Source organism: Mya arenaria, chromosome 16 (assembly GCF_026914265.1).
Source record: "Mya arenaria isolate MELC-2E11 chromosome 16, ASM2691426v1".
NCBI classification, from domain to species: domain Eukaryota; kingdom Metazoa; phylum Mollusca; class Bivalvia; order Myida; family Myidae; genus Mya; species Mya arenaria.
This window is the reverse complement of record NC_069137.1, coordinates 38,974,889-38,990,111: the sequence shown is the minus strand read 5'-3', so window position 1 is coordinate 38,990,111 and position 15,223 is coordinate 38,974,889. Positions and strand designations below refer to the sequence as shown.

Here is a 15,223-nt window from a genome sequence, read left to right as displayed (position 1 = left end):
TGTTCATATGGAAAACGGTTTTATCACATGAGTCAGTGGACAATGCATTTGCAGGGGCGTGTAAACGCAAGCTGTTCATATGGAAGACGGTTTTTATCACATGTGCCAGTAGTCAATGGCATTTGCAGGGGCGTGTAAACGCAAGCTGTTTATATGGAAAACGGTTTCACATGTGCCAGTGGTCAATGCCATTTGCAGGGGCGTGTACACACAAGCTGTTTATATGAAGAACGGTTTTTATCACATGTGCCAGTGGTCAATGTCATTTGCAGGGGCGTGCAAATGTAAGCTATTTATATGGAAAACGGTTTTATCACATGTGCCAGTGGTCAATGTCATTTGCTGGGGCATGTTAACGGAAGCTGCTCATACGGTTTTTATTACATGTGCCAGTGGTCAATAATATTTGCAGGGGCGTGTAAACGTAAGGTGTTCATATGAAAACGGTTTTTATCACATGTGACAGATAATCATAGCATGAGTCACATTACGCAAGTACAATCAAAATGATTTTTTAAGGTCGAACATGCTCAAATTGCTTGAAATATACCTTTTATAAATTATATATCTTGAATTAAAATTTGCTAAGCCCTTCTCGGGTTCAGAAGTACTTGTAGACCGATGCAAATTCAATCAGAAAATAAACAATCAGACACTTTGTTTGTATGAGGAACAACCGGTTTCTTATACTAATAAAAAGAACCAACAAGAACAAGCCAATCAGTCGAACAACGTAGGATATTTCAATATAAATAATTAATGTCAAATATACTCATAGGACACCACAAGCAATCATGTTGTAGGTACTGCCTTTGGAATGTCGGACATGCTTTGCTAATTAGAATCGTAAAGTTCCTTTGTCTTAATAATGAGTAATAATCTAGTCTCCTTCACAAAACAATTCAACATTGAACGCGTTTAATGCCTCTTAATGTAGTCTTGAGTAGGTACTTGAAAACATATAAATCGTAGTTTAAAATCAGGAAATCTAAAAGTATAACATATATTTATCATCATTTAGGTGGCAAGGAGTAAGGCGTTTTACTGCAAACAAGGTTTTATTTGTTAGCAGATATTTTATACAACTGGTGAAATATTTATTATAGCACTAAGCTATGACTGGTAGTTACATTTTATATCTAGATAAAGGTTGTTTATTTTCGCGATACAAGACTCAAAGTTATACGAATGAAGGCTGTTGTTGTTATTGTTAATGTTGGTGGTGGTGGCTGTGGATTTGAGAGTAGTTGTTGTCAAGGTTTTTTTTTTAATTAAACACACTCTAACATTTCGCGATCATTAACTGATTGGTCTGGAACGGTCAGTACAGTTATACTTCCCTGGACAATTAATATAGCTTTAAACCATAATAGCAGATCGCTACCAATCAGTGTTTGGGTGATCGATTTGGAACAATCAGTGATACAAAACTTTACTGGACAATTCATGTTAGACTAGTTTTAATGCCCAAAACATTATCTATCAATACATTTTGGTGTTATTGCTTTGGAACGGTCAATGAAAAATACTTTAAAAGGATCATTCATCTAGTTTCTTTTCACTATAAAATCTAAAAAAAAAGTCAGTAAACAAAAACTGCACTTGGGAATGCTTTAATTCTAAGCATTTGGTTCTATAATGATGCACAACAATTTAAAATGTCGGTCTACTCTCGAACATTAAGAGCTTGACAGTAATAAATGAACGGAAGAAAAACACTTAAGAAGTTTTTTATAGTTAAGGATCACAAGGCATACACCACTTAATTATTAAGCAATAATTAGCTCAGCTGTGCAAGAGCAATTGTAACCATTCTCAAAAGACGATCATAATTCTAAAGATATAGATTGATGAAAATACAGAGTTTTGAAGGGACAATTTCTTAAATAGACTGAAACATGTTCGTTTGGTGTTTCTTTCTGGCGCTTGTGCTTATCCCTGCTGCCGCCGTGGGTGATTTAGAAGCACTTACTCTAGAAATATCAAACCTCGGGCGTAAAATGGATTCCTTTCAGGCGTTTGTGTTTCAGGTAAGTATTAGTATTGTTAATATTATTATTATTATTTTTATTATTATTATAAATATTATTATTACTTATATTACTACTATTATCTTTATTATTATCTTTACCTTTTTTATTTAAAATTATTATTATTATTTGTATTATTATTATTATTATTATTATTATTATTAGTAGTAGTAGTAGTTGTAGTAGTAGTAGTAGTAGTAGTAGTAGTAGTAGTAGTAGTAGTAGTAGTAGTAGTAGTAGTTGTAGTAGTAGTAGTAGTAGTAGTAGTAGTTGTAGTAGTAGTAGTAGTAGTTGTAGTAGTAGTAGTAGTAGTAGTAGTAGTAGTAGTAGTAGTAGTAGTAGTAGTAGTAGTAGTAGTAGTAGTAGTAGTAGTAGTAGTAGTAGTTGTAGTAGTAGTAGTAGAAGTAGTTATAGTAGTAGTAGTAGTAGTAGTAGTAGTAGTAGTAGTAGTAGTAGTAGTAGTAGTAGTAGTAGTAGTAGTAGTAGTAGTAGAATAGTAGTAGTAGTAGTAGTAGTAGTAGTAGTAGTAGTAGTAGTAGTAGTAGTAGTAGTAGTAGTAGTAGTAGTAGTAGTAGTAGTAGAATAGTAGTAGTAGTAGTAGTAGTAGTAGTAGTAGTAGTAGTAGTAGTAGTAGTAGTAGTAGTAGTAGTAGTAGTAGTAGTAGTAGTAGTAGTAGTAGTAGTAGTAGTAGTAGAATAGTAGTAGTAGTAGTAGTAGTAGTAGTAGTAGTAGTAGTAGTAGTAGTAGTAGTAGTAGTAGTAGTAGTAGTAGTAGTAGTTGTAGTAGTAGTAGTAGTAGTAGTAGTAGTAGTAGTAGTTGTAGTAGTAGTAGTAGAAGTAGTTATAGTAGTAGTAGTAGTAGTAGTAGTAGTAGTAGTAGTAGTAGTAGTAGTAGTAGTAGTAGTAGTAGTTATAGTAGTAGTAGTAGTAGAATAGTAGTAGTAGTAGTAGTAGTAGTAGTTGTAGTAGTAGTAGTAGTAGTAGTAGTAGTAGTAGTAGTAGTAGTAGTAGTAGTAGTAGTAGTAGTAGTAGTAGTAGTAGTAGTAGTAGAATAGTAGTAGTAGTAGTAGTAGTAGTAGTAGTAGTAGTAGTAGTAGTAGTAGTAGTTGTAGTAGTAGTAGTAGTAGTAGTAGTAGTAGTAGTAGTAGTAGTAGTAGTAGTAGTAGTAGTAGTAGTAGTAGTAGTAGTAGTAGTAGTAGTAGTAGTAGTAGTAGTAGTAGTAGTAGTAGTAGTAGTAGAATAGTAGTAGTAATTGTAATAGTAGTATTAGTAGTAGAAGTTGTAGTAGTAGAAGTAGTAGTTGTAGTAGTTGTAGTAGTAGTAGTACTAGTAGTAGCAACTATGGAGCATGTAAAATTCAAACTAAGTGATGACTAAACAAATAACCCAAAACCTTGTTTAAACTGCAGTCAGATAAGAGTTACTTACAAAGTTGCACTTTGAAGACTAAAAGAATTTCAAGGTTATGATTACATTTGATATCTTATATTGAACATAAATATTGAAAATAACAATGTTCATAAATAGATTCACAGACAAACCATAATGCACATCAAAATTTAATCAAACACATACGTTACAATGTGTTGCTATGGCAACCAATTGCATAAATACATGTATGTTTTTTATGTTTTTGTCTTCATAATATTATCATAAACGTTCCAATATTGGATGCTATTTTAATGAGAAGAAACTAAAATTATTATATTTAAAGACAAAACATGAAATTCATTCCATAGCAACCATATAAGTTATCCATTGTAACCAATTAATATTTACAAATGGGTAAAATTCAAGCCCCTATACAGATGGGACTTGTGCACATTGTGTTTAATGTTACTTCAACAAACACATCTTGATTTACTCAATATTTGTTTTAAAACTAAACTTTTATAAAGATACACATCAAACTATTCAATATGTGACAAGATGAGTGAGTTTCTTTGATCTTTTTCTAGAGCCTTTTTAGACTGACTTCGTTAACTCTTCAAGTTTCCCCTGAATCACCTCTGAGTCATCTTTATTGGGTTCTTGTTTCTGTGCAATTCACTGAAATGTTATTTTTGAGATTGGAACTGACTATAATTGAATATGATTTTCCTTTACTTGAAAATTGGAGCACTATTCTATGGCTTGTACTCTATAAGACATGGTCGTGAAAAATAATTTGATTGATAGGCAGCTTTTTGTTGAGATATATGCTACTAATACACTTTCATTACTCCATATACCTCAATATATCTGATATTTTATAGGGCCTAAAAATTGTTTGGTTAGGATTACATCCTTTTAACAAATAGGTAGGGTAGGTAGGCTTTTTTATTAGGCTTTTTATAAGAATGTCATTTTCATTATTGGATAATGGTGTTAAAGTTATTGTCTGTATAAGCATTTAAGGTTTTCAACTACAAAGTGAAAAGCAATTTAAAAAAAAATAATTTAGTTTTTCAAAAAAAATTCAAACAAAATTTAAAAAAGGATAGGGTCGGCGCCTATAATGTAGGTAGGGTCGGGTAACCCGAACCAAATGTATTTTTTTAACCCTAGGGAAGATAAACTTTTGTACTCTGCTTTGTTTTTCATTCTTGTTATGTCTTCCTCAGATTAAATGATACATTTTTATGTTTTTATTATCCTTTCAAGAGCAAATATAAATGTACCATCCTAATAATAATAATACTTTATTGCAGGATATTTTGAGCATTAAGGACAAAATAAACAAAATGGATTCGAAAATAGACGCGATGATTGTAAATGAAAAACTCGATAAAGAAACAGGTCAAGCACAATCAGGAAGCCAGACTCATGAAGCCTCATCATTAAATGATAAAATCGAACCCATGACTTTAAAGAAACAATCAGATAGAATAAGGAGGGGCTTTCGCGAGGAGAAAGAAGCGATTCGACATGACTTAGACGATCTGAAAGGCATTTCACAGAATCTTCTTGTTGGGAAAGACCAAATTACGGAATACCTCCTAACATTAGAGACAAACGTCAGCACATTTCTCGGTAAAACTATTGGTGAGTTGAAAGATGGAATTCTCGACATAACCAAAACCGTTCAAAGCAATTTAAACACGTCGATTGAGCGCAACGCAGTTGAAATTGATGAGAAAGTTCAATCGTTAAAAGAACTTGTTCAACAAACTGATAATATATGTAAGTCAAGATCAGACACAATTACCAATACGATAACAAAAGCTCTATCTGCATCAGAGAATACCATTACCGGCTACCTTAACGACACCAATCTGAACACTGCCAACCTTGTCGACGCTGTGAATGAAAAAATAAATGTGATCAAGGAAAACACTGATGATATCATAGACAAATCAAATATTGCGGTGCGTCTTGCCAATGGAAGTGAAATCAGAAACGGTGTGCAAGGACGTTTGGAAGTATTAAAGTACGGTGTTTGGGGAACAGTTTGTGATGACGGCTTTAATGACAATGCGGCAAAGGTGGCTTGCAAAATGATCAGTTCGAAATTCACCTCCTATGCATATAAAGACCATGCGTATTATGGTCCCGGAACTGGAGCGATTTGGCTTGATGACTTGAATTGTAATGGATATGAAAGTTCTCTATTTAACTGTCCAGGGGTTATCATTGCTATAAATAACTGCGGTCACTACGAAGACGTTGGTATTAAGTGCTGGTACTGATAGCTTCAGAGATTCTATGTGCTTTTATCCTCCCCGTCTGAGCTTTGAATTTCATTGAAAACCTTCCACTGGTATTAAAGGGTATCCGAAACGAATGGTATTTATGTATCTTGTGCTATTATATCTTTACGAAAATAGACAGTATCTGCAAAGAGAAAAAAAAGCGTTCTAGTTATGACTATATTACTAATTGTATATAGGCGCATAAATAGATATACAACAAATATGACTATATCCATTATTTATTTTCCAGATGGAAGAATAAAAACAAAACAGAAACATACTTATTAAAAGTAATGACTAACTATTTTAAAAATGCTTTACACTGAATGTGACAGCGGTCAACAATTCAACTAATTCAAATTAATGACTTACTCCTTTGCAAATGCTAAACACTGCAAATGGCAGCGGTCGACACTTTCCAATATACCAATTAAACCATATGAACGAGAGTGTCAGCATCCAGAAATACCCACATGGGATCAATTCCAGAATCGTCTCAAACAAACAAAACGAAAACTCGGGGACCTCTTGGTTAACCTTTCCAAGGTCCTGGACAAAACAAACTTTCACAAAAATGTATGTATATGTTGGGTATTAGCCAGGTTTTGAAAGACATTGTGTTTATGAATTATACAACGTGTATACTAGTTGAAATTCCTATCGTATGTTAACCTATTGTAAATTGTACAAATAAACATATATTGTGTTCATATATTGAACGTTTTATTCTCTCTAAATTACACATAGTATGCATGTATTTTTGTATTTTTTGTTTAATATTGTTCCATATGTTTCATGTATTTGAAATCGTCGTCTGGTGAACTGCTAGGAAAATATATGTATTGAAAGAAGCATTTCCATTAGATTTATAAGTAACTGTCACTTTCATCCCCTAAAAACACACTCAAAGCTGCCTGAATGCAGATCTTATTTAATTGTCAAAAATGTTTAACAATATTTAAGTTATTTAGTTTTCTACATTATATTTTGTAAATTACCCACCTATTGGACTAGCCACTGCTTGTATCTACCGCTTCACCAGATTAAAATCAATTACGACTGACTGTTGATTTACTGCCATAAATGTATTGGAACACTTGAAAATTACTGCCTTTTTCATTTGGACAAAATATAATGTTGACGACTTAATCATCATATATTTACACCTCAACCTCCCCGATAATGACATCAACCCCGCAATTCATTTTTTAAATAGAACGTAACATTATCGTGTTTATATGTGAATAATAAAAACAGCACAAATTTACGTTTCTATAAAAGCTGTATACTTTCATTGTCAGGTTTAAACAACCCCAAAATATAATTTTAAATAAAAGATAACATTTTGAAATATTTCGAAAATTTGTGTAGTTGCTGTAGATGCTTATTCGGTAGTTAGTTTTTTGTTCTATTGTTTATTTTTGTACTGTATATGCGTTTAATGTACTTGAAACACTATTTTATGCATTGTATATGCTTTTGTCAAAATGGGCATAGCCTTCTGGATAGTTTGTAAATAAACAGTGTAAATATATGTAGCATTTGTAGTCCGTTTAAATTATTTAGCTTTATGTCTCGCTATTTTGTTCGCCTGCACATTGAATAGGAATACAGATTGTTTAAAGCTGCACTCTGACAGATTAACCGTTTTCACAAGTTTTTTTATTTTGTATCGTGCAGTTTATAAACTTTTTTTGGTAATATTTGAAGCGATACATGGTTTATTTAATTTTTGATTATTGCCACAAGACATGGTTTCCATGGTGCATCAGGTACGGTCTTCAGCAAGGGAGGTAAACGCGTGATAACAGTTGAAACGTAGTTCCATATACGGATACTTTTTATCTTTGCCCGTGGGCAAGATTTATGATATTTGTCATCTGGTCAATAGAATAAAACCAACTGAGGGTACGTGCGTTGCCAGGTTACGAGGCTACTCGAGTAACCGGTTACGCAGCGTGCCCGGGTTCTGATTTTTATAACCGGACCGGACACATATGAGCGATATTGTTTCTAGCATACCTTATAATACTTTTTGGTGTAAAAATCGACAAAGAAAAACGCATTTTTGTACATTTCACCAAAAATCGCGTGCGATGACTTTTAATCACGCCATGAAGCGCTTTTATTTTTCATTCACTTAATACGCCATAATGTCCATTCAATATTAGAAATTATAAGGTTATTTGTTTAATTTCAAAGCTTCATTTTTTTGTTGAAGTAATGTTTATGGAAATTCTATCGAAATGTAATAGTTATGGTTACATAAAGTGTATAATAAAATAAATGATAATTATTACGTCATGGCGCGTGACTCATTTAGCATTGGGGTGCCAGATAGAGTTTTAAAGCAGGTCTGAATGAACCGGAAATGCCTATCCAGTGTGCTAGAATTTCCAGCATGGTCAAATGTTTGTATCGATTTATCTGGAATTGGATAAATGCTTATCTTAACACGAGTCATTCTGGATTTATTTAAAAGATTCTGAAGGCCATGAAGGCACTACCGGGTCTTGGATTGCTCACCTGCGAAACGAGTCTGATGGGCATGTGTCGGCGTTGTTACCTTACACCTCACAATTCTAGACCACAAACACCACTCCCCTAGCACTACGACTAACATGTCCAAATAAGTCATTAAGCACGATTTGGAACTTGTCTGCACTCAAACATCGTTCCGTTTATTGAAGAACGGTTTGGTACTAGACAGCATTCCGATGTATATGATCACCATTGCGACCACATGCTGATGGACGTCACAGACTCACAGTTGGCGCTGAGAATGAAAGGACCACCGGTACGCAGCAGTAACACACGCGGAATTGCAGCGTATTGACGAACTAGCAGAGATCGATCAGGGCTAATTCACGAAGAATTAAGCTCTCTCAAATTCAAAACGCCAAAATCAACACCGTTAGACTAATGTGTTTAAAGGCACACAATTTTGGTCGATGCATTGTTTTTATTTTAATGCATTATCATGTTTAAGTCATTTGACTTTTACGATCAAAACAATAGAGTCATATGATTAAGTTACAGATTCAAAAATATTTACGATATTTTGGCGTTTTTTAAATTATGGAATTGGTGGCCAAGTAGCTAGTAGTAATTAAAGAAAAAAAAATACTACTATTTTTTCATCTGTATCTTAATCATATGCTTTTTTTGGTTTTAATCAAACGAGTTAAGCATGCAAATACATTAAATTATATACACATTTATTTGTATATATATTTTATCAACATATATTGTGCGCTTGTAATGAATTTAACAAAACTGCAGTTGATGGCACTTTGAGCGGTTGAAAATCAAAGATTGAAATTAGTGATCAGAATTGACCTGTAAATAGTTCAAACAAGATTCAATTAACACTTAAGGTATATCAAGTTTTACATATGATCAATAACAAACGTACGCTGTTAGACAATTTACCATACATGTTCATTTCATTCTTTCCAGTGATGTATACCCAATTAAGCTTACCATTAAAAACAGCGAGTTGATCGAAATATATTATCACTGTTTCATTTATGTGAGCACGTTTCATTCTGAAAAAAACAACAACTCGTTAACAGCACAGCCACGCGTGGAATAAAACTGTTGGTCCTCAATCGGTGAAACGTCTTGGCCTCTTACATTGAAACAAGCAATTATCTCTTGATGAGCATTTGAAATACGTTAGGCCAACGTTAAATTAATTTATTTCGAAGATTTTTTATTTCATGATCAAACACCTTATCTGTACCAACACGGTGTATGTGATCGCTTTTCTCGACGAGCTACGAACCTTCGAGCAGGCATTGTTGATCAATGACCCAATTTGCTGAGTAAACTTTTTTCCTATGCAGTGATCTCCACCGAAAAGAAAAATAGATACTAATATATGCAACCATGAGCGAGTAAAGCTGGATTTTAGTTGTATAAACTTAATACATAAAAAAAACATGTGTTTTTACTCTTTTTTATATTTTTTATCAAAATTCAATTGTTCAAGGTGCATGGAGCTTAAAATACACAATCATATTTGATATTAAAGATATTTTGTATGTATGGTCATGTGATTTTATTTACAACGATTGTGTAACAAGTTATAACAACATTTAAAATATTATTTTATTATTATTATTTTAATCACTCTCGTTAGCGAGGTTTTGCACGAGAGTGAAGTCTTGTGTGTTTCGGGGAACTCGTAGTACTCGGAGGAAACTCACTTGTCCGGCTTGGTCGCCACTAACCAAACTCTCGTGATTTTGGACAACTTTCCATATATGATTTAGTCAGCATTGTCTCTGAAATATCTATAAAGCAACTAACAAACGAGACCCCCCCCCTCCCCAAATTTAACGTTCCTCCCCGAAGACGATTAGTTTTTTAGTGGTTCGGCGGTGAATCAAACTTACGACCCTAAATTAAGTGTGTTACAGCTATACCACGGAACCGACACATAGTTTTAGTTACGCTTTCCAACCCATATGTGAAACAATATTTTACGACAGTGTCATTTACGGTAGTGACACATTCCGGCCAATGAAAGTACAGTAAGGTCTAAAACATGTCCAAGTTGACAAGTTTACACTGATTATTATTAACGGGATAATGGTTTTCGATCAAGTATCGATAATGCTTGCCAATGGAATAGTTATGATGATCGCTATATAATTGACAGGCAATGCAAAGTTAAGTGATCGGTAAAAAAGTCGGACACTCTTAAGCAATGTTGCCCTAATTCCTCGAAAGTTCTTAAGTGCAACAACTTAAAGGTCTCATTTAAAGGATGTTTGTCACTGCATAGCCAATATATTTATTAATATTATACCTTACATAAATGTGTCCCTTTGTGTATATAAAGTTGACCCTCAGTGGTGTGTAATATTTCTTAAATGTGTCCAGTTGGAAATATTAGTAAACTCAGGGTTTTAATAGTTATATTATTGATGTATTTCAATCCACTTTATATACATGATCACCACTGTTATATCCAAATTATTGAATATATTAATGGGCGATGGTGGCATATTACTGCCGTAAGATAACCTGATAGCGTTCGCGAATGGTTTCGTGTTAACCACTTAATTTTCGTGATAATTATCTACCTATCTAGTTAATATTCGCGATACGTTTTTGTTAAGATAATTATCAAAAGACTAAAAACAGGCGTGCAAGTGCCGAGAACTGATACCTATTACCTTTTTAGCTGTACAACACTAACAGGTTAACGTAGTAAGATCCCTGATACCACTTACTAAGTGAAATTCGCAAATCGTAAGAAGATAGCCATTTGTATAATTTAAAATATATATTATGGATAAGTGGTAACACAAATTTTATCTCGGTATTCGTTCCTTGCGGGACCAATGAAACTGCCTCATTCATTATTCATGGTAAGCAGATGTACTGATCTTGTGGTGTGGGGGAAACCAGAGATCCCGGAGGAAACCCACTTGCCCGGTTTGGTAACCACAAACGAAACTCACATGCGCTCGGTCTGAGAATCGAATCCGGTTCGCCTAGGTGAGAAGCGAGTTCGCTGTCCGGGGGACGATTTCTCGGGATTGTTGAAATCTGTTATAACACGAATACCCTAAGATCAATATTTTTGTTATTCTATAACTTGTGGAATATTTACTATTTTGGAAGCTTTTAGACTGTTTATTTAAATAATCTGTCTGAAAATCACGAAAACATTTTTTTTATCAAAATCGGGTTAAAGTAAGAAATATTTATCAATAAAAAAGTACTTGTGTCTGTTTAGCTTCAGAAGATTCGAAAAATCAGGGCTGGGCAACATTTCTGAGACAGTGAAATATCATTTATATTTCACTGATAATTTTTCCTAAACCACAGAAGATTAATGTTTTTTTTTCGTGTTTAAGTAACAGTCATGTGTTGTTAATTCTTGTGTTGGGAATACGTTTCAGTTTGACTATCGATAACCGGCTCCATTCAAGTAACCGTTTATCGATAGTACAATCGGTTTTTGACAATACCTTAATTCTAGGTTTATTCTTGTAGATTATGCATGTGGTGTATGTATGTTTGATGTTATTAAGTGTTGTTTGATGTTTTCGGCATTATTGCTAACGATATTAACTGAACACTTCCAAATGTATAAATGAATTCAAGATGAAAGTCCGTGTGAACTAACCGGACCGTGCAAATAACGAGAAAAAAGAAAACAACAGACTCGCCGGTTGAATCGATGATCGATTATGATCACATATAATCAATTGTCGCCGATCTTAGGCCAAATCAATCAACATTAGCTTATAATCGATCATCTGAACATCAGTTAGTTAGTTACAAGATAATACCACTGATTTTACAAAAACACAAACACTAAAACAGCATTGTCTGTACCTTTTATGTTACATACATGAGACAGTGTGATTGTGAAAACAAACAAAAAATATATAAACATATTTAATCATACATTACGTATATATAATCGTCATCGGAATAAACTGTATGCAGTATTTCATAAAACAACAATCATAATACCTGAGTAAAATATAAATAAAAACATGACAGACGAAAATAATTATCAAAATATTTTCCTACATGACAAAATACGCATATCAGAACTACAAGAGAACCCCGTTGGCTCGAACTCGCTTGGCTCGAATTCCTTGTTGGCTCGAAATAGATGAAAATAACATTTTTTCTTTGTAATAAAGGTAAACATTTCCGATTAGCTCGGATTTTTCCGAGGCTCGAGGTATTTTCGACGGTCCCTGGGAGTTCGAGCCAACCGTGGTTGGCTGTATATCACTCACACTCACAGGTTAAAGAAAATATATCGATATGCAAGCCCGTAGAAGACAACACGGCGATTCTAAGATGATGTAGACACATTTACTGGGCTCGCATACACTCTCGTCTTACAAACAATGATGGTTGGAATATTGCTTGATGTGATTTTAAATGACCTGTTTTATAATAATTCACGCATCTTTCCTTAACAAATAAATATTGAAATGATGTAATTCGATTTAAATTCTCCTTTTTTCTCAGTCGAATTATCTTAAATCTACACTCTCACAGATTGACCGTTTTGGCATATTTGTTAGCTTCTATTTGTCTTGGAATGAGCCAATTTGTGTAGAAACTAGAAATATTGAACTGCTGACAAAATATCAGATCTCAGATTTTCATGTTTACGTTCGGAAATTGATGTTTCTGTATTGCTGAAATAGTTAAAGCTTCACTCTCACAGAAGTACCGTTTTTACATATTTTTTTTGTCTTGGAAAGAGCAATTATTTTCGTAAATATCTGCAAACCAATGGTAAAATATTGCTGACAAAAAATCAGAACGCAGATTTTCATATTTCCGTTCGAAAATTAATGTTTTATGGCTTAAACCGTTACTATCGATTTTAGAAAAATGCATCAATTTTAGAACTTAGAATTTTAGAATCTGTGATCTAATTTTTGTCAGCAGTCTTATATAACTGGTTTCCAGGCACTTTCGCAAAAATCGGCTTGTTCCAAGACAAAAAATAAAAAAAATGTCAAAACGTTCAATTTGTGAGAGTGCAGCTTTAAAAAAATATTGGAATAAAGTGCAATGTTTCTCTAGGGTGGTATTCAATGTTTAAATTAAACTTAATTTAATAATTTTATGGTCTAAAATTCTATAAGTCTATAAGTCAGTAATAATTAACAAGTAATCCAATTAGCTAAATCGGTCTTATATCCAATTAAGACCAATATTGAACAGTGTGTGTATACTACGTGATAAATTTCATCATTTTAAATGATTGGTAATAAAACGACGGCGAGGCTCTTAAAGCAGCATAGACTGCCCTTTGTTTTATTCAAAATAGTATAGTTAAAAAAAAGTTACCTTTGATTTAAGTCTTTATTTTAGGCAAAATAATGTCTTCCGGCGTAACATATATGGCGTATCACGTGGTATACACACAATGTTGAATACCAGCCCTGGTATCATTATGCAACAAAATATTGAACAAACATATGATACAAAATTATAAATGAGAAAAAATCGCTTTTTAAAAGAATAAACAAAACATAATTATGAACTTTTTGAAGCATGTTATGCGGTTATGAAGTAAAATTATATGAGATTGACTTAAAAAATATGATCCAGTTTAAATGCAAAACAAACACTAATTAAATAAAGATCGCGTTTTTGTTACGCCAAACAGTCGAAATTACGTGACACAACGTTAGAACAAAATTGACATTACACAATATTAACACACCATTATTAGTGCATACTTTCAATATTTTCCGAAAATGGATTCCAGGTCTAATTCCCCCTGTTTTACTCCGCCGCCAAAAGGCTTATCAGTCAGTTTTTTTCTAATAATATAACAATTACAATTAGATTAAATTCATCCGGCTTTTTGTACAAACTTTAATGAAGGTGTTGTTTGCAACAAGTTATATTTCGGCATACTAAGTCTTTCTGTTGACTTTCTATTCCTTTGAATTTGATTGTGATGTGGAGCCCCGTGGTTATGTTTCCTCGAAGGCGGCACTGTAGTCAATGGCGTTCTACCAGTCAGGGGCGGTAACTGCGGTGACATATGTACACTTCCATCGTTTCCGTTTTTATTCAACAAGTTCGTATTGATGACCCCTCGATTTCCCATGAAATCGCCCATGGTTTTTGGCGGTGGTGGTATACGCGGTAGATCGAAAAGGTTGAACAAGCCAGTGATAGTGTTTGAATTCGAATTTCCTCTTCGCTGGGGACTTGGTTTAACCGATTGAGTCACATGACCATGGGCCGATGAATGGCTATGTCCATGTTGTTCAATACTTTTATTTTTCGAATTCCCAGTAATTCCTTTCTTGTTAACTGGGGTTGTTATAATCGGCTCTGGAGTAACTGTTTCAACAGATGCAGCAGTTCCGGGTGTAAGGTTCAACATGCTTGAAACAGCTTCACCAATAATAGTGTTAACTGGATTGTGTACTGCATCTATACCACTTATGTCCATTGCAACATTTGTAATAAGTTCTTTAATCAGTCCATCCGTAGTTTGAGGCAATGTTTCGGAAGCCTGCGTTGAAATTGCATATTCAAATTCCATATCAGGGTTCATCGTTGTTGTTGTAGACGGTTTAGGCTTAGGTTTTGGTTTAGGCGTTACTGGGTTAATCAAAAACTGTATTTTACCGTCCGGTTTTATTATTCGTTCAATTTGAACCGGTCCTGCCGCGCGTAGGACAACTGGTTCACCGTTCCCGTCATTCAAAGTGATTAATGATTCACCATTCTTTGTCTTTTTAACAGTGATTGACCCAACAGGGAGAAGCGCGGTAGTTTGAGCGGAAGCGGCGATAGCAGCGGCTTTCTCATTTGCCTTTGTTGCTATTTGAGCTAGAGTGGTACTGTTCAGATCTCTTCCTTGAGCAACTGCGGTTGCGATCTCGGCTTGCGATGCTGCCGCGGCGGCTAGATCGGCCTTTGATCCACCCTTCACAACAGTCGTGACCTTTATTGTCTTGGTTTTAACAGATTTTGTACTCGTGGTATTAACGGTATTGTTAGT

The 15,223-nt window shown here is 34.1% G+C and overlaps 1 protein-coding gene across 1 annotated transcript; it reads left to right on the top strand.

Annotated features, from left to right (window-relative positions):
- The first annotated feature begins 1,773 nt into the window (after window positions 1–1,773).
- On the top strand, window positions 1,774–7,234 carry LOC128222141 (uncharacterized). Its single transcript, XM_052931012.1, has 2 exons — window positions 1,774–2,030; window positions 4,720–7,234. The coding sequence occupies exons 1-2, from the start codon at window positions 1,899–1,901 to the stop codon at window positions 5,695–5,697; spliced, it is 1,110 nt and encodes a 369-aa protein (XP_052786972.1). The 5' UTR covers window positions 1,774–1,898; the 3' UTR covers window positions 5,698–7,234.
- Window positions 7,235–15,223: the final 7,989 nt, after the last annotated feature.

Bases quoted from the DNA above. Each gene is read 5' to 3' on its own strand.
- LOC128222141 (XM_052931012.1), top strand. From the start codon at position 1,899: ATGTTCGTTTGGTGTTTCTTTCTGGCGCTTGTGCTTATCCCTGCTGCC. The intron at 2,031-4,719 runs GTAAGTATTAGT...ACTTTATTGCAG, and splicing joins TTCAGGCGTTTGTGTTTCAG to GATATTTTGAGCATTAAGGA.